Consider the following 20,215-nt stretch of genomic DNA (forward strand, 5'->3'; position numbering starts at 1 on the left):
TCAATACCTCCGTTCTTATATTTGTGTTCATGTACATGGACGCTTGTTTCTGCAGCGTATACACGGCCACGGCAAGGCGATCGCCGCTGACCTTCGCGACGCGAGCTCCGAGCGCCAGTCGCACCTCGCTGCGTCTGCTGACGAGACTGCTCCTAAATCTCCAAACCTTGTTATCAAGGTGATGATTACCCGCTATTTCTGTCCTATCAATTTCTAATTTTTCAATATTATAACTCGTGTTTTGTTATTGTGTTCATAAGTGCTTGACACCAGTATCTTGTAATGAGCAGAAGAAAAGTTAAATTTAGTTTGATTTATTCTTCGTGAATTAATGTCCAAGATAAAGTCTTCGGTGTATAAAACTAAATAAAATCTTTCAGCCGCCAAAGCCTACGCCAACCGCAAACCTAGACCGCACCAACGATCATTTCTACGAGCTCACGAAGGAAGTGGTGCTCGCGGTCACCAAACTGAACAAGGTGGTCAGCAATAACCAAAGTTATTTATACGTCCAACACGTCATGGGCATCGGCACTGTACTGAGGAATCTGCTTGCCGCGGCTGAACCTTTGATGCAACAACTGCCGGATGAACCAAAAAATAAGGTAAAATTAAGCGCCTGCAATAAGCAAAATTAGTTCAATTCAAGCGGTTTTGAGGGCTTTTGTCCTCCCATTGTCCAAAGTCTTTAGAGACGAGTAATTATGCACGTTCTTTCTCGTACATATACTGCGGTAATATTTTGGGGAAAAAACGAAAGCTACAAGTTTTGAGGCTTTATTTACAGGCTCACTTTATTTAGGTGGAAATTGTTTCAGAAAGATTTCAGTTTTTCACCATTTTGCTATTTTTACAGATATGAAAAAAGAGATAAATATTTTCGAGACACTACTGCAGACGCGATTCGTTGTTGAACTTCCATTGTCAAACTGGTTTGCTCCTGTCTGGCATTGCATGTTGTATGCCGTCCACATGTGATATGCCATAAGCAACTATTGATGCTATGTCATTCTTAATTTCAGGTCGCAATGGCCCACCAGGTGCTAAGCAAGGACATGAAGGAGGCCGTCGAAGCATGTAGAGTTGCCGAGAAGAATTCCAACAATGTTCTTAGCTGCGAGTACAACAAGTGAGTTGCCTGCTCGTCTTCAATATTGTGCGTAGGAGAGTATTTCTTCGCTGTATTTTATTTCTTGTACATTTACATTATTTGATGCAAAGATTCTTATTTTCAATTTTAGTGCTACATTAATCTTTTTTGCTTCTGCTAGTTTGTGATCACTTGATCAAGTTATGTTGCTTGTCGCAATTGTCTTTGACTTAGGACGTTACTGTTTATCCTTGCATTAGCTGTTCTATTAACATTAATGCGGACAAACTTTTCCTTGACGTCGTTCGTTATGAAAATCAGTGACAAATGGTATAGAGTGCTGATACACAAATGAGTATATTATTATTTGTCGTACACTTTCAAGAAAACTTGTTTTTCCCCAGGCGTCTTCAAGCGGCGGCTCATGTTGTGGCCATGGACTCTAAGAATCTATTGGACGTCATTGATGAAGTTAGACTTCAGTACGGCCTATTACATAGACTTGACTTATCGTCCAGTTAGTTACAACTAATTATTTTCATAATTTAGCAACACAGTCATCGTTTTCCCCTTTTGATACATTATTATGTGTTCAAGAACAGTCGTAGTTTACCATGTACATAGTTTTGCAGCCAAACACTTTAGTGATTTTATGCGCTCTCATTTTATTGCGTTCATCCGAACACGTACACCACTAAGCCACTCTGTTTACTTGAGTTTCAGCAGAAATCGCCACACTTTTCTTTGTGATATCGAACAGGATTCACGGATTCTTTAGTATTCCGTCTTTGTACATTTTTTAATGCTAAACTCCAAACGTTCAGTGCTGAATGTAACGCCGTGCCGAGTTATGGAAGCACCTGAAAATTACTCATTTATTTTGTACATCTCAACTTTCTTGGTCTCGATGCTTGCAGTCAAGTCCTGCGATCTCACACTTCATGAAGTGCTCCACAGTGCCAAGTGTATGTCCGTTTCGTGTTAAGCACGCCAGCTTTTTGTGTTCGAGGACTTCAGTAGTAGGTTCAAATGAAAGAAGTTAGTAGCTTATGAAACGAATAAGTTTGTCATCAACGTAACGTTGCGACAGAATTATTCTCGTACCGAAGCGTGCAAAGCAAGTGGTTCTCCATTTCGCCTCATTCTCCTAAATATTTATGAACGCTGTGATGCAAATCTCGAAAGTATTGGTATACGTGTTGTCTTGTCACCGCTGTCTATTGTATAATATTTTTCTTCAGTGCTATGAGGTATGAAGCGTAAATATGAAAATGAATGTAAGGATATATATATACTGTACCTAGAACGGGTTCGTCGCGCGTTAAATCTAAGAAGATTGTAGTCTTCGATGCTATGCTTTCAGATATACTGCAGCGTTAGGTGCGCATCATTAGGTGTGACTCGAGGCATTTTACAGAAACGCTAAGCCACACCTAAAAAGTTACACAATTATTTGAAATAGCGACTCGTGAACTTAAAGCCTAATTGTACGTATTTTGGCGTCTTCGTGTATAGTTTGATTAAATAATTTTGTAGATATAGTCTATGTTAAAGCCTGTAATATTTTGCATATGGTGATTTAGATTGTTTTGGTGCAGTCTGACTAAATTTTTACCTAATTTCGCACCAAGCGTTCCTGCCTATCGGAAATACTGCGTCCGCCGTGACTGAAGTCTGCTGTTTCATGAGCGCTCTTTGATTTCAATTATTTGTGTGCCTCAAGAAAGCCTGGACTTTGTCATTATGTCAACTTTTTGCCCCTACCAATCTTTGGTTCATAAATCGTAAGGAGTTTCGTATAGAAACAGATTTTCAGCGTTGAATTATTTGATTAGTGATTTTTATCAGAAATTCCCAATGTGAAATTATTCCGAGAAGATCTGGAATTCTTAAGTAGAGAGAATGTACCACTTGATTGAATTAATTAACTCCAAATTCCACTGTTTCCTTGGGTGAGGCTAGACTTGCTCTCACTTGCGTGTTTTATACTTGACTTATTACACCACGCTAAAATCTGCATCAACCGTTCACGTACAATTTTTCCTAATTCTGCCTAAAGCCTAGCATCATCTGAACGTCTATTGCTTCCACCTAAATATATCTTTCCTCTTTGAACTCGTTTATTTACTTGTGTGTTCCTTGTCAAATAAATTGCCGACCGAAAGAGTGATTTAGACGTGACTTACTAACACGTGAACAGCCAACGAACAAATATTTTAGTGGCGGCCAAGTTGGATTCCCATTGTATCATTTAGTTTATTAGCTAGATCGAAACTTACTGGTATATTATCAAGTTTTGCTTTTCATAAGTTAACTCGACAGAAGTAGCTATTTCAGCCTTAATTAATTTATTCCACTAAACCCTCATGGCACACGCTAGTTGCGATAAATACAAACAGTAAATTGTGAGTCATTACCCTATGTCGAAAAGGATTTTTTTTTTGCAGACCAACCGTTGCGTGATGCAAGAACAAAAAATTTTCATTTCGTGGGTGCGGATTGAAGGGACGAAAATTCTCCAGTTGCCTCGCTGGAAGTCGCTTTGTGGCACTTTGTCAAGACAAAGTTGCCAACTAGCAACTAAGAAAGTAAAGAAACTACCTACCTATTAATTAATACGAATTTAGCATATGAGCACATAATCGAATTTTTCTAACATGGTTTACAAAAATACTAGGAAATTAGTTAGAATATGAACCTCTAATACTACAAAGGAAACGCACAGGTATCAAACTGTTGAAACTGATCAAAGGCTTTCAAAGCAACTTGAGTACCTACCTAATCCAGTGTATGAAGAATTAAAGAAGCTAAAAAAAGCTGGGCCATGACATTAGAAGATGAAGAAAATACATGGTAAGTAATGTCTACTTCCATTTTGTCTATAAATTGCCTGGCCATGGACATTAGTTGGATTGGACAGTCACAGACTCACAGTTGGACTTGAAGTTGAGATAGAATAGAATAGAAGTATCAGCACTGAACGACTGAAGGAAAAGGCCCATGGCCTGTTGCAACTTTGCAACCATTTATAAAGAAAACTAGCCATTCTAGAACCAAATGAACCAATATTGATTCTGGGACAGAATATCAGGCAGAATTTTCCTATGCCATCTTCACCAAAATGTTTTGGATTGACTCGTTATCATTACATTCTGCAGGATATTTTGGTGGGAGCATTGGCAGTACAGCGGATTACAGAAGTTAAAAATTCTATGAAACAACATGTTTTTGAAGTGCAAACCGCAATTTTTTCAATCAAACAAAAATTCATGACATTAGAGCCATGAGATTTCATACTTATAGAAATTTTATTATATCAGAGTCACAATATTTCAGAAAGAAAGTAGGACTTTGTGTCATTTCTAGAACAATTTATTGGTTGATATTTTTAATAACTCAGGATCTGCATCTTATCTATCTTTTGCAAAAAAAAATAATAATAATCTGTGAGTGTGGCTACTCTTCAGAAGGTAATTGTTTTTGCAAAATATTGAAGGACTATTTTAGTAAATAAAATATTATGTTAGGGTAAACGCGGTATATTCCGTCACATTAAGGATGCATCGAGAAATGAAAAACTATAAAAAAATAACCGTATGCGTTACTCAAGTTCTGTTTGCTTTAGGTGACTCTCAAAACACTGTAGTACGCGTCGGCAACAATGAAACGTCACAAAATGTTGCCATATTTATGTAAAAGCCTTTAGAATGCAAACCTACCAAGTACCAAATCCCTATATTCCATCACTGTGTGTGGCAATATTCGGCACGTGGTGAGGCGTATTCCGTCCGCGCTTCAAATTCTACTGATACGCAATGCCGTCATCCATGTGTTTGAATTCCGTTTGCTGTGTGAGCTGTATTGGAATAGGACAACACGGCTTTGAATTAGAAGTTAGAACACTAACGAATATTGAACACTACTTAATTACGCTTTTAATTAACAACTATTAAGCTTTTAATTAGGCAAATTTTAATTTTTGTACATAGCTTGGAACAATCTGTGTGTGTCCAATTCAAGTTGTGACAGAATTAGTTTTCATGTGTCTAAATCCATTTCTCAACTTAATCATCTATTTATTTATTTACCACTTGAAATCAGCGAATACAAGTATACTTAAAGGATTCCTAATATATTCACAGACGTATTTATTATTTATAAGTCTCAAACCATAATTTTCTTCCTATACAAACAGTTATTCACTATTAGTATTTGGTAGAGCAAGGTCAACTGTCAAATTTGACACATTTTTCGATGATCTCACTGGGTAGCGTGCATTGTCTCTCTTTGGATCTCAACATTTTCCCGCTAGATGGCCAAGACCTAGTGTTTTGGCATTAGTTCAAAGCGCAAATGTATGACGTCACCATTTCAACCATCAACGAACACATGGAACTGAAACAAAGCTTAATATAAAGGAAAAACTAGAGAGGTGACAGAATTACCCACGATGACGGAATATACCGCGTTTACCCTATTCAAGCTCAAGGCAAAGAAGACAAAATCAGTATCTGAACCAAAAATTTCTAATCTTCACTGTCATTAAACTGAGGAAATTTCTTTTAAAGCCATCATCGATTTCTAAATTTTATTTTTGGGTTTTAATTGGTGTTCACCATTTAGAAAATTCAACATTTGTGTACGAGGACTTCTTATCATCACCATCCTTATTATCATAAGGATGGATCTATCAAGTTTTATTATGTAAAGAGTATTGGTTTTTATAGTTTCTACCAAGTACACCAAGAAATTTGGAATTGGCAATCAGAATTTTATTTTATTTCTATAAAACTTCTAATGATAAAATTCATGAATTGGCTGTAAACACAATAAATTTGTAAGCATTATTAGCACATTTTCTCACTTATGAAAAAAATGCACTATTGTGCTTGTCATGTCTGTCTGTCCGTCCGTCCATCCGTCTGTCTGTCCATCCGTGACTTCATGTTTTTGTTGATGAGAAAATGCGCTCTCTGTCACTTACTGCAGGGAGTACTGAGTTATATTTTGTAATTCTTATACATGACCAGGCTGCTGGCATTGGAGGCTGCCCTTCATGATGGTTGTGATGTGGACTCCCTTCTGAACATCACACGAGGCAGAACCTTGCCAGAGGAATGCAGACAGCAGGTTTGGTGCTTACCACTTCATGATCTGATACAATTATTATTTTTATGACAAACTTCCACCATAAAAACACTGATTAGTTTGCATAAATATTGGCAAATTTTGTCCTGTTTCCAACATTATTTAGGAAAGTTTCCAAGTTAGTTGAACCTACCAGCTACCTGTAGCAATAACATAACCACCCAAGCCTCATAGTAACAGTCTATATCTACTTAGAAACATATTATTTAGGTCTTCCGAATATCTAATGTTGGATATGGTACTGTATGTGATAATAAAACCTTAAAATACTTGGCTGCTGCTCACCTAGATTGAAGCAGTGAATATTTCAACTAAGTTCAGCTATAGGATCATATCGTATGAAATCAAACTTCATTTCTAATTATATCAATTTTTTATGTTCTATCAAGTGAATGAAAAATTGACAGTTTAGTTTCCCATCAAATATATATATATATTTTTACATAGACATTCATTATTTTGTTTCAGTTTGTATTAGTTTGGTTGAAGCCATGCATTTTTAATAAGTACCATAGTTTAATTCATCATTTAATGCATCTGAAATTTCATATTCTGTAATTGGATTATTGATCAATAAAAATAAAATTCATATAAGAAATTCCTCCCAACTGAACTCCTTCTAATCAAAATTGAACTTTATTGAATATATTGTTCTTATTTCAAATGCAGGGTGATATCCCTTGTTTAATAAATATTTATGCTCCATACTTTTGTAGTAAGTGAGATAATGAGGTAAAGATTAACTCTCTGAGTTAATCTATCCTTAGCATACATACATAATTTCATCCTAATAACTTCTTGTTCGTGTACAGGTGTGGTACCAGTGTTTGGGCGGGGGTTCCAAAATCAGTAACTTCTCCGAGTTTGATGAGGTGTTTGACTTGCCCGAGCAAAGTGTCATCAGAGCAGACTGCCAAGCAATTGTTGGTGAGTCTGCTGGAATATGTATGTGATATATCTGGATTATATGTATGAAACATCTTATTTGATATACCGTAGTGAAAAATCCAAAAAGAAAAATGTCAATAAAACAAGTTCTCTGGGCCCATACTTTCAAAAAAAGTTAAGAGATCGTAAGTTCATCAGCCAATCATTGACAGCCTTTCAAGCAAAATCCACCAATCATTGAGAAGAAAATAGAGCGTAAGTACTTACGTTCACTTAGCGAATTTTGAAAGTATGGCCCCATGGTCTTCAATGAAACCTGCTGAAATTCTTAAAGGAACTAATTTTGCCAGCCTATTTGAATATGTATGTATGCATATACCGGTATATTTATTTAAGAAACAATCAAATAATCATTTCACTATCATAGATAGTTTTGTCAAGAAGTTTGTTATTTTTCTGAAATGGATGTAAATTTGTGATTTGCTTCATTCTTTGGCATTTGTGAAGTAGTGTAGTTGTAATATTTAATGATAATTATTTTGATATGGAAAATGAATTTGCTTGGAAAACTAAAATATTTTGTTTCTATCCCTGCAAAAGGTGATCATCACCCAAGTTTGTAACATGGAATTTCATACAATAAGATTTAGCTAAAAAAATTAATTTTGCTTCTAAATTTCAGCTAATCTAGGCAATGCTGAAGAAGATAAAGTGTCCATAGTTTGTGACGTGGAGAGCGTGGTGAGCCACTACTGCAAGAGTCGTCACCTTCAGTATGCCTCCCAGCGCCAGTGGGCAGACCTTCTAACGCCTCTCTTAGCTGCCAAGCTCAGCCCTGACAGACTCTATGTTTGTTTTGAAGAAATTCTTGAGAAATACATTCCAAGGTAAGATAAAACTATTGTGTTGGATTGAAGTCTATAATCTTTGGTTTGGCTCGAGAAACGATTGAAGTCTATAATCTTTGGTTTGGCCTGAGAAACGATTGAAGTCTGTAATCTTTGGTTTGGCTCGAGAAACGATTGAAGTCTATAATCTTTGGTTTGGCCTGAGAAACGATTGAAGTCTATAATCTTTGGTTTGGCTTGAGAAACGATTGAAGTCTATAATCTTTGGTTTGGCTCAAGAAACGATTGAAGTCTATAATCTTTGGTATGGCTTGAGAAACGATTGAAGTCTATAATCTTTGGTTTGGCTCGAGAAACGATTGAAGTCTATAATCTTTGGTATTGCTTTAGAAACATTTTATTTGTCAAGCTGTTAAAGTATTTTGAAAAAAATCCATATTGTTTGTAAATCCTGAGAGCCAGTGGTAGCTGGTACAAGTAAATAGTGTCCGGTATGATGAAAAGTAATATCAATTCTTAAGTTAGTCAGTCTTTTTGCGATTTTATTCAAGTATATTAAAATCTACTACTTCTTATCCCCTTCTGTAAAATTCCCTAAATTTTGATCAAGTAATTTTGTGTTAAGTTCTTCACAAATAATGTGAAATTTATTTACATTTATTTCATTTTGTTTAATGCTTTGTCATCTTAGAAAATATCATTAAGAATCTGTATCCTATAGAGAGAGCAGCCCTGGGTCCCCCATTTACCACTTCCTGCGATTGCTGCTGCTTTACCACGACCCGCAGCTCTCCAATCACTTAGACTCCTTGAAGATCACTCCTGACCAGTATGCTGCGCCATGGGTAAGTAGCTCTATCGTCTCAACCACACTCAGTTTGCTGATTAGAATCGAGTAATCATCAGTTTTTTAAGCTATTGATATTAAGTCTAAGAGGTAACATGACTAAGTTTCTTCTAGATCTTGTAGCATCTCTCCATTGACGCGACAAAGCTAAATTGCTGCAATGAATGCTCTGATACTCGAAATTCTTAGGTTCCACTTGAACACTTTACACTTAACTTACAGAAACAAGGTACAAACATCGAAAAAACTATAAAGATTTGAGTAGAAATAATATACGTTTAAAAATGACTTTTTAAAGACAACACGTCTAAAGAATCCAGTGTCTCCAACGTTAAAGATGTTCAATGAATTTCTCATTTTATTTTCGAATATTGGAAAAATTAATTTTTCAAAAATTTTTAGTACATAAATTTTTGTTAATTATTTTTTCTGTCAATTGATTCATGCATTGCCTCTGACTTCAAACTAGTGTGCAAAATTTCAGATCAATTGGACAGGTAAAAGTGTGTCAAATATCAGTTATAAGATTCGTAGCTGACAAAATTATTTTTTTAATTTTTTTAATATCAAAAAATTAATTTTTAAAATCATTTATTTTGTCTCCAACTTTACGCAAGTGTGCAAAATTCAAGATCGATGTGATAAGTAGAAGTGTGTTAAATTTAGATTATAAGATTTGTAGCAGACAGACAGACAAGAAGTGAAGTTAAAGAGAAGTGTTGTAAAAAATATTAAAAGTTTAGTCTAATAAATGTTGACTCAAAATGCAGGGGTTGGACAAAATACGTAAGGGAAACATTTTGATGCATACTTTTTTTTACATGTTATTAACAATGAAAACGTGACATATTTTTATGTTTATTGTTGCTGCTAAATGCTAATTGATATTCTATCCTCGCACAGATATTTTTGTGTCCATAATCTAACCTATAACCTATAAATGGCAAAACTCTCTGACTTTCGAAGAGGCCAAATTGTTGGTGTCCATATGGCAGATGCTAGTGTGACAGAACCTTCCCAAATTCTTGACGTTTCTAGAAGTACTGTCTCAGAAGTAACGACTGCTTCTAAAAGAGAACGAAAAATGTCCTCAGCTAAGCACAGGCCTGGCCGAAACTCTAAGTTCCCTGAGAGAGATCATCAGTACCTAAATCAAATTGTGAGGGACAATCGGAAATTGTGAGGGACAATCGAAAATTGTGAGGGACGGCTGTTAAAATTGCTGCAGATCTCAACGGAAACATACAGAACCCAGTTTCCATAAAGACTGTCCGCCGAGAGCTGTACAGATCTGGATTCTATGAAAGAGCTGCAATTAGAAAACCTCAAGTTTCAAATACCAATGCTTCTAAGCGTTTAGAGGAGGCTGGAATTCTAAGAATGGAAGTTCACTTATTAAAAAGCTTTCTACCCAAGCTGAAAAGCTTTCCCATTCCCACAGTGCTCTTCCAGGTGAATGACTAAAGTGACTATAAATGAAAAGGTGAATCAAAAGTGGACTGTGGACAAAATGTTTTGATTTTATACTAGTACATTAAATTTGTAAAAGAATTATTTAGATGTCACTTGTTTGATAGATATTTTTTATTTGTCTTATATTTGATGGATTTTTTACATTTTCCAGGCCTTTTGTTTGTAATGATCAAGTTTCAGTCAAGTATTTAGTTAACTTGTACTGTAGTTAGTGTAGTACATATACCATACTTGGGGGCGGGGCTTATGGGCACAACCAATCACAGCTTGAAAGCATCCCAATCAACCAATCACAGCTTGAAAGCATCCCCAGCAACCAATCACAGCTTGAAAGCATCCCCAGCAACCAATCACAGCTAGAAAGCAGATAACATTACAATTCCATTAACCAATCACTGCTGGAAGGCCTCCCTATCAACCAATCACAGCTAGAAAGCAGATAACATTACAATTCCATTATCCAACTACAGCTGGAAAGCTGAAAGGGGCTAAAATCACAATCCTATCAACCAATCACAGCTGGAATTCTGGAAAGGGATAGGATATGGATATGTAAATAATGGACTGAAAGTGTAAAGTTCCTGGCCTTTCCAAGCTTTCAGGTCCTGCTTTCCAATATGCTATGTGTACCGGTACTAGTTAATTTATTATCCCTCTAGAATTCCACACTGGTTTAGAGTGGTGTAAAAACCTCCATTATTGGTCCCTCGAGCAGTGGAAAAATGTGATTTTCTCCGACGAATCATCGTTTGCCTTATTTCCTACCTCTGGCCGAGTTTACGTTGGAAGACAGCCAAGAGTCGTTTATTCCCAACTGCCTACTCCCAATCGTAAAACATAGCGGGGGATCTGTGATGATCTGGGGTGTTGATATTTGATATTTCTTGGAAATGCGGCGGAGTGCGGACCAATGATTTCTCTTCATGAAAGAATAAACAGCCGTGACTATTTAAGAATTTTGGAGGACCAAGTTCATCCAATGGATCAAGCACAGTTCTGGAGAGGAACGCCATCATCCAAGATGATAATGCTTCGATCCATCGTGCTGTAATTGTTAAGAATGGCACGAGGAACATTCTAATGAAGTTTCGCATCTCATTTGGCCACCATTATCACCAGACCTGAATATTATCGAGCATTAATGGTCGATTTTAGAGATGCAAGTCAGAAGTCGATTCCCACAGCCATCGTATTTATAAAGAGTTTTATCTGAAGAATGGGTTAAAATTACAATGAAAGCCATTCACAATTTGAATGAATCAATACCATGGAGAATTGAGGCTGTAATTGCCGCAAAAGGTGGACCTACACCATAGTAAAATATATATTTTTTGGATTTCCCCGGTGTTTTGTCTAACCCCTGAATTTCCCATTGTCATAGTTTTAGCAACTAAATAAGTGCTTGTGTGTCTGAGACTTGAAGTCAATGGATCAAGTCATGTGTGGCAGAGAGTAAATTTCGAAACAAAGGAAACTCAACGATGATAATTAGTCCTGATGTCGTGTATCTTCGAGATGATTCGTACCTGAATATGGTATCAATCATCCTGTTTTAAACGCGTTTCTGTAAGTTGTATAAAGGTTTCTATGATGCAGGTGAGGTCGCTGTTTGGGAGCGTGTGTTCCCTGGACACGGTCATGTCTCTGTGGGACGCCTACTTCCAGGAACGGGATCCTTTCTTTGTGGCTTTCCTTTCTCTTGTCATCCTCGTCAACGCCAGGTTATTGAATTCATCAGTACCTATATTTGTATCTAAATTGACAGTTTATACAGCACTCAATAATGGAATCATTCCATTTTTCAGACGTCAGCTCGTTGATTTTATAACATTTATATTCTAATATGTTATTTTCTCTACTAAAACCACATGTTTTCATCTCGGTGAACTCTTATTTTCACTATCAACTAATTTATGATCAAATAAGATTATAATATTGACCGAATGGCCATGATGAGGTACATTACTGCAATTAACGAAAATATCTGTTAATTGATAACTTTACTGGATAACGATCATGTTGGTAAATCATTCTAAGATTTACTAAATCATTCTCTTTCAGGTACTGTTCGTCAATAGTACCTATAAGTGAAAGTAGAACTTCAGTTCGAGCAAAAAATTTACTAGCGAGTTGTTCATATGGATCTGTGTATCACAGCGTGCTAAGATATGAAGCCCTGATCTTGCTAAATATTCTTAAATGCTTCCACAGAGACCGAGTGCTAAGCGAACGAAGCAGCGCGGCTGTCATTGAGACCATCATAGCCCTGCCAGCCCCTCTCTCCGCTGCTGACGCGCCAGACTTCTGCACGCTCGCCCGATACTACGCTATGCGAACCCCAAATACATTCAGAAAAGTACTTCAACATTCCAACATTATATTGAAAGTTACCCCTTATTTAACGTGAAATAAATAAGAATTTACTTAGTTCTTTCAAAAATATGCTCTATTTGCCACAAACTCACAGAGCTCGCTGTATTCTTGCCTGTAGCTAAAAAAATTGTATTGTCTCTCTTCGCTGTGAGTATTTACTATACGCATATGCTGGAGGATGTTGTGTCTGCTTGTCATGAGCTCGCTGTGTCTGCTTGTCATGAGCTCGTTGTGTCTGCTTGACATGAGCTCGTTGTGTCTGCTTGTCATGAGCTCGTTGTGTCTGCTTGTCATGAGCTCGCTGTTTCTGCTTGTCATGAGCTCGTTGTGTCTGCTTGTCATGAGCTCGCTGTTTCTGCTTGTCATGAACTCGTTGTGTCTGCTGGTCATGAGCTCGTTGTGTCTGCTGGTCATAAGCTCGTTGTGTCTGCTCGTACTGCAGCTCGTTGCCCTTGCTGTGCAGGAGTATCAGAACAGCATCTTCGGCAGCGTGTACCTCAGTGGGGGTGACGGTGGTGACGGAGGTCACGTGACAGGCGCCCTGCCGCTGGCACAAGCCCTCTGTCTGCCTGTTGCCCCTGAGGAGCTTCTCGCCTCTACCTCTTCTGCGATGTACCCTCCTGAAAGTTCGCAGGTACGTCACAGAAAATTCTGATTTTTGATCGCTTTGAAATACAATAAATGCTCTTGTGATATAGTTTGAATTTTGTGATATTATTCAATCGAGCTATTCCATTAGTTTAAGTTATTGGTACGAAGTCCGTTTGATTTCAATTCGAGATTTTTGGGATATTGAAATTTCAGCAGATGTTTCCTTTCGACTGTATAATCATATTTTTAGACTTGTATCTTGAACTCGACTGAAATATTCTTGTAATAGCAAATTCGCTTGCTTAATAGAACTCGAATAATATTTATCAAGTATTATTTTTTGTCTATCATTCTGAAATTATGAAAATTATACCTGAAACTGTTGATGATATCCAATCAGCTTGTTGAAGGATTTCCGAACTGTGCGCCATTCGCTTACTGGCATTAGCTTAAGTTTTTTATTTCTAACAGGTGGGATTTTTCGTCATTGACTGCAGGCCCGCTGATCAGTTCAGCAACGGCCATCTTCCCAACGCTTTCCACCTGGACTCATCCTTGGTGAGCATTTATATGTTATTTCTGTGGTTAATTAAGTCTCGTGTTATAATGCGAAAGGTATTGCTTCTTATTTCACATTTTCATTTTAAGAAACTATTGACCTGGATTAAAAAAAATTATTATGAGTCTTCACTGAAGTGAATTGTTGCTTTATATTAAATTTCGCGATGGCGGTATTTTGGTTGATTTTAGCATAGCGGTGATTTGAATAAATGATGCAAGTTTTTATCGCATGAAATGACCCGAGTCTCTCTAAATACTTCTTATAAGCTTCTTGAGCTTGAAGAATTAGGTACTATCGCTTGTAGACCTATTGATTATAAAATATTTATCTACACTTCAAGTGAGATTCAATAAATTGTGAACTAAATAAATCAGTATCATATGGATTTTTATTTATAACCATCTTGAATATGATAAACTTGATCATAGATGTAATAATGAATCTATTCCAGATGCTGGAGGCAGTGTCATCATTTAACACAGCTCTTCAAGGCTTATTTATTGCCCACCGACAAGCGGTAGAAGCCGACACACCTGGCACAGGAGCTCACCTCTGCCTGGTGGGGGGCGGCACTGAAGAGGAAGACCCGCTGCTTCATATGGTCGCTGCGGCGATGTTACAGCAGCATACAGCCTTCGTCAGCCTCGCCAAAGGCGGCTATAGAGGTGACGTGGCTTAAGTTTGGTCACTCGCCTTGTGCCTGCACTCGCAGCCCACGTCAGCACTCGCTGTGTTTGCCCGATTGTTGCTTACTGATTCGTGATAAATTTTAGTCCATTCTGCTCCACTATAGAAATGGTGTGATGGTTGTTCACTCGTTGTGTGATGTTGTTCATTTTATGTCCCGCGTAAGAAGGCAATGTGGCAATGCAATGTATTCCGTTATTTCTGCAGGCATTCACCGAGCACTGGAGCCTGATGTCGAGACAGAGTTGGCCGAACACAATAGAAACAATTGCCACGTGTGCGTAGGCGCTGCCAAACGACCTCCCTCACCAGCTCCCTCACAATCGTCCAGCTGCGCTGACAAGCCTGACGCTTCTCAAGCAGATAGCACACTCTTCAATAAGTTTTCTTCCTTCTCCTCTGTATTTAAAATCAAGGTCAGTGATAATGTTGAAACTTACCGTACGTCTTGTATTTTCTCTTTACTGTTGCTTGCTGCTGCATTGAATGATCGCCATTGTCTTTTCTATTGAAAATAGTTATAGGTCTTTTCATGTTGTCCTAGATTATCATTATCCGTAACGATTATTATAATGATGAATGATACGAGAAAATAATTTATATCAATTGAAATTCTCCGCTCGTGAATACCCATTAGTATTAGAGTTTGAATCCGTGTAGCTATATATTTTGATAGTAAATTGTATGATGGTTTCCAGTCAGCAGACCTGAAAGACAAGTTGGTGGACTACATAACCAATCCCGCGGGCGACGACAGTGGCCGCCCCGTGGTAGCACGCCACGCGTCACCTGATGACACGGGGGATCTCTACCGCGGGGCTGGCGACATTTTTACCATCGGAGAAGACGATGCTGCTGCCAGTGCGTGCTAGTGTGCTATACTCGAGTGCCTGTAACATCCTTCTACTTTCTGGCCAGGCTATTGGTATTGATCAGTCCTCGTCATGGAGGGATGGAATGTAAAGAGCTGCTACGTGCCCGTTATACTTGTTTCTTTCAATGATACCCGAGACCGTCTCTGATTCAGTCATGACCGAGTTGTTGTTGGGGTTCCTCGGTCTACCTTTTGCGGGAGACCCCAAGGACACAGAAGTGACCTCTTGAGTCTAAACCGAGTAGAGAGTCTAGACGGGAGAGCAGAAATGCTCTTCCGGTGGTGACGGCTTGGCTCTCCTGTCGCTCTTGGAAGTGAACAGGCTGACTGTTCTGGTTCTGGAAAATGTCGAAAATACAGCCAAAACCCGAGACAGGCGACAAGACCAACTACTTGGACAAAAACAAAGATTAACCTGAATCTACCGGACCAATTCTCTGAAAAAAAAAATACAACTTTTGCGATGTCTGCTAACTGCGGCTGCCACCTTTCCAGCATAGACGTATTGAAAGCCAATAGAAAATTTTGATCGATACCTCAAATCGAGCGTCACTAAAACATAGTATCTAGACGTTACCGTCACCTGATGTCATATAAACTTACATTCTAAACTCTTGACGCAAACAAGAGGTCACTTCCATGTCAACGAGCTGTGCCAATAACTGAGGCACGGAAACCTGAAGGTATCCTACCTTTGAAAGGGACGAACTGTCTCCAAACCACTGTGCCTGAATAGCCAGGCTAAAAACCTGAGACCACCGATGAAGCTTCATGTTGATTTGGCGTAACTGAAGGTTGACCATCAATCATTATCCTTAGTATCATTTTTCGACATAGCAGTCCTAGGGCACGCTGGAGGACAGCCTATGTAATCCGCTGCCTTCAGCGCAAGACATATCACGTTCTTGTGAAGCGCTAAAAACATTCTACTACCTATCAATTGTAGATATATTTTTAATCGAAATTTGACATATTTCAACTGTGCAGAAACCCGGGGCACAGTGGAGCGTGTTTTGCTGTCTGATTTGTTGAAGAAGCCCTCGACTATCACTTCTTTTGCCTGTCACCAAGTGCGCGAGAACGGCTACATGATTCCCAGGTAAAAAATGTTCCCTGTATTTACCGATTAATTTGCATTCAAGATGTAGTTCCTTGATCATACGATCAGTACAGCCACTTGATGATCAGACAGCTTTAAATAAAAGCTTTACAAATACTTCTATGAATTTGTCGATAAGCGAGAAATTCCAGGGTGATGATGCACGCCAAAACCCTAGAGACCTCATAAATTATTTAAATCCTCGATTTTATCCCCGATAATTAGTTATCATGGGCGCAGAAAAATGTATTCTAAAGAAGATTTTTCATAATTGTAGAAATTTTTCCTTGTATATCCATATGGTTGGAATATACTCGAATGAATATACGAATATTCCTTGGTGTACGTCCAAATTTGCATTGACCTGTTACGATGTTAATACTTTTAAGCCTTGCTTTTCACCTTTCGATGTGCATATCATAATTTTATGATGCTTGGGCAGTCATTTGGTGTTGACACAGCACGGAGTTCTACTGGTGCGCTGCATAGAGGGCAAAAGTAAGTACGGTGATATCGTTGCATCGCGCAGTCTCTCGTCGATCATGAAGATCACATCGAAGAAGAAGCATCCCGACCTCATCACCTTCAAGTACGGCACCACCAGAGCCGATGGAGAAGCTGTCATTACAGACATGGACCGGTAAGCTTCGTCAATGGCGCTTGTGTTTAAAAACTCATTACCAATCACTAAACTGAGTCACAGAGTCTAGTATAGTAGGTAACTCGCTGCAGTAAATTCGGTAGTGTTTAATCAGTTTTTCGGAAGCTATCCCAAAGTATGCGACGAAAAGTAGAAGCAATTTTGCAAGGCTTACGCTTCTTAATTATCATTTTTGTACGTATTCTTGGAACGCCAATCATTCTTCTTGGTTCACTTTATACTTTGAAATGCCAACCGAAAATCTACTCAGCGCATCTCATGTTCTCTACCTGTTGTAAATTTGCGTAGTTTGGTTGCGTTTCTCTCGTGTTGAAGCCCAAATTTTTTGGGGAAGTTTTCATAACTACAAATATGTAAATATTTCTAATAACTAAATATCATGAGGTTCGTTATATCTGGATATTAAATTGTACTAATTTAGTTAGATTCTCCGGAATTTCCCCTTGGCTTATTCCCAAAAATGTTACCACCAGGTTTCTTATTCCGAACGCCAGTCGAGCCACACATGCCGTGAAGGAGCTCATCCTGCAGCAGAGTGACGACGCCGCTGCTTCAGAAGCGAATAAATAAATGCGGCTTAAACGTTCCAAACTCGTACAGCCAAGTTAATAAGCGAGGTCAGGTTGTGCTATAGTCAATTTAATTTTTAGCATAATTTAAATATTGCATTACCTAGATAATTTACTTGTGAATCCTAAGCCACTAAAGCGTGCAAATTTTCATTCATGATCGTAATAATAAGGGAAGATTAAAGTGAATTGGAGGGAAATGCGCGTTTTAGCCTCGCTTCAGCACTACAATTATGAAGTGCTCAAAATTATCTATCGGTGTACTATACCGTACATCACTAACAGAACTATTCGAGGACTGGCTGTAATGATTAGAGTAGATTTAGGAATTTTGAAGATTATAAATATGGTAGGGCTGTTGTAATACTTGTTGCAGGTCTAATTTAGGAATGTGCTCCTATGTCAGTCATAGCCTTGCATATAAATGTTGATTCTATAATTTATTACACGTTTTAATTTACTACTAAAATAATACAGTGATTTATTACTCTAGTCTGGTGTTCAACTGGTTGAGCCCCATTGTCAATTCCATTGTGTAATAACATGAGATGTTCTCCTCACCTTCCATAATGCCGAAGTGAATGTGCATCAGCGCCTTTTTCACACCACGTTCCTGAGTTGTGAATTTCGAACTTTCAATCAGGTTCATTAGTCAATTCGTGGTTTCTGGTTATATTTTGATACACAAACAATTCACATCAAAGATTCTTTAATTTATTGCTAATACAGCAGTGCCAGGGCGGTCGTAATTGTTTGTGGGGAAATGCCATTCGTTCTTCGAATCCAAAAGTAAATCACAACTTGGAATACAATTTAATCTCGAGCGAAAAGGTCACGAATGAAATTTAATATATTGCGCTGGAACAAGGGAACAAGCATCAAATTTATGAAGGTAATGATGCACGTGTCTTATACACGTTTCCTAACGTAGATACTACCATTCCATTTATAACATTTCAGGATTCTCTCGAAGATAAGAATCGTGCAAATACTAGCGAACGTCATGGTTAACGTTTGAATATTTTGTGAAAGTATATCAACTTGCTATTGTAAACGGTTCCATTTTTTTAAAGTGAATATAATCCAATAGCAAGATAATCGATGAGCTCATACGAATAATCCAGACGATTTTGCCTCGTTTACAGCCTTCTTAATGCATATAATTTCTCATCCACCTCTGCAGAATGGCCAAACCGACGCAAATTTTATATCATCTGTGTACAGGATGATTCACGGAAACTTCCTGAGTTGAAAGCTCAATAAAAAGAACTAGTAAAGTTATTACAATATAAATTTCATTGAAAAGAAAACTTCTGAATTTTGTATCCTTAGTCTTAAAGATGCATCGGACAATGAAGGTACCATGAATGCATTCAGTTAGTCGATTTTTGAAGTTCCGTTCAACTCAATGAAGCATATTCACGGGTATGTTGGCGATGGCCTGGCCTCGGACAGTCATTTAATCAATTTATTTAAAATAATCCCATACAATAGAACAGAGCCAAGTCGGGGGATCGGGCTGGCCAAAGAAGGCGCTCTGCAAAATATCGTCTCAGGTGTGTGGAACGTAGATACGCCTCTCTAACTCTACGTTTTCGGGTGTTATGGCAGTCCACTGACCTCCAGACCCTTTTGTATTCACACATACGCTTGCCCGAAATGTGTTCACTCACGAACAATCTACTTTCGATCAGGAACCCAACTTGAAGGAAGAATGCGGAACCGAACACGGAATGCTCGTTGAGTAGCAATAATGGATGGCCTTCAGAAAAGTACGCATCAACAGCAAACGCACGCTACTCACTTGTCCAATGCATAGTGGCAACTGACTAGTCGTGACATAAAATTTCATGCCCTTGTGTTTCATACGGAATGCTCTCCGCCTTTTTCGTCCATCTGGCTGCTTGGTGCGAAATACAAAACAGGAAGTTTCCGCGTAGTTCCGTTCTCTGTAGTTAATGAAGTAACGTGTATGACGCATTAAGTAACGTGTATGACGCTACCAATTCCGTCTTGTGCGTACTATGCTTAGGCAGCACAGATGCAGCCTAATATTAATTACTTTTATAGCCGGAAATGCTACAAGAACAGATTTCTAAAAATTATGTAGTCCACATGAAGAAATAACCCTAACCAAGCGGGGGTACTGTGCGTTGGCAGTTGTTAGAACATGACGTGAGGTAAACGAAAGGGCACAAAAATTTGAACAGCATGGTACATGCCCGTGGTACCATCTTGGCCTACACCAGCTCCAATACATTTTCAATCGAATTAGAATTGGTTAAGTCCGAATTCGGCTTTTGCATTTATCCAATTCGCTGTGGTACTACCGTTACATTTCCAAACTATCAATAATATCGTAGTCTCTATCAGCCTGGTCTTTAATTTCGTTCAGAATTTTCTCAATTATTAATGCTAGAATGAAAAACTTTTGCTCAAGCAGTATTCGTAAGATAAATTTTATCTTTCCGGTTCATAATAACGTACTGAAATCAAGTACACCGA

The 20,215-nt window shown here is 38.2% G+C and overlaps 2 protein-coding genes across 2 annotated transcripts in view; both read left to right on the top strand.

The window, feature by feature from the left end:
- Positions 1-3,205, top strand: part of LOC108671451 — a 59,771-nt gene extending 56,566 nt beyond the window's left edge. The window contains exons 20-23 of the mRNA XM_047881020.1: positions 56-178; positions 381-605; positions 1,023-1,129; positions 1,495-3,205. Coding sequence (XP_047736976.1) covers positions 56-178; positions 381-605; positions 1,023-1,129; positions 1,495-1,612 — 573 coding nt within the window. The 3' untranslated portion in view covers positions 1,613-3,205. The remainder of the gene's footprint in view (positions 1-55; positions 179-380; positions 606-1,022; positions 1,130-1,494) is intronic.
- Positions 3,206-3,598: 393 nt separating this feature from the next.
- On the top strand, positions 3,599-18,202 carry LOC108671455 (TBC1 domain family member 23). Its single transcript, XM_018159006.2, has 15 exons — positions 3,599-3,943; positions 6,121-6,220; positions 7,051-7,165; positions 7,809-8,013; positions 8,696-8,819; positions 11,891-12,015; positions 12,506-12,650; positions 13,131-13,301; positions 13,730-13,816; positions 14,272-14,485; positions 14,715-14,923; positions 15,206-15,368; positions 16,369-16,480; positions 16,923-17,120; positions 17,615-18,202. Exons 1-15 carry the CDS (start codon positions 3,915-3,917, stop codon positions 17,709-17,711), a joined length of 2,094 nt encoding a protein of 697 aa, XP_018014495.1. The 5' UTR covers positions 3,599-3,914; the 3' UTR covers positions 17,712-18,202.
- The last annotated feature ends 2,013 nt before the right edge of the window (positions 18,203-20,215 follow it).

This window comes from Hyalella azteca, unplaced genomic scaffold (genome assembly GCF_000764305.2).
Source record: "Hyalella azteca isolate HAZT.00-mixed unplaced genomic scaffold, Hazt_2.0.2 contig6871, whole genome shotgun sequence".
In the NCBI taxonomy this organism is placed as follows: domain Eukaryota; kingdom Metazoa; phylum Arthropoda; class Malacostraca; order Amphipoda; family Hyalellidae; genus Hyalella; species Hyalella azteca.

Coding starts and splice junctions, on each gene's coding strand:
- LOC108671455 (XM_018159006.2), top strand. CDS start 3,915: ATGACATTAGAAGATGAAGAAAATACATG. Junction 12,651..13,130: donor CCCCAAATACATTCAGAAAA/GTACTTCAACAT, acceptor CTTGCTGTGCAG/GAGTATCAGAACAGCATCTT. Junction 13,302..13,729: donor ACCCTCCTGAAAGTTCGCAG/GTACGTCACAGA, acceptor TATTTCTAACAG/GTGGGATTTTTCGTCATTGA.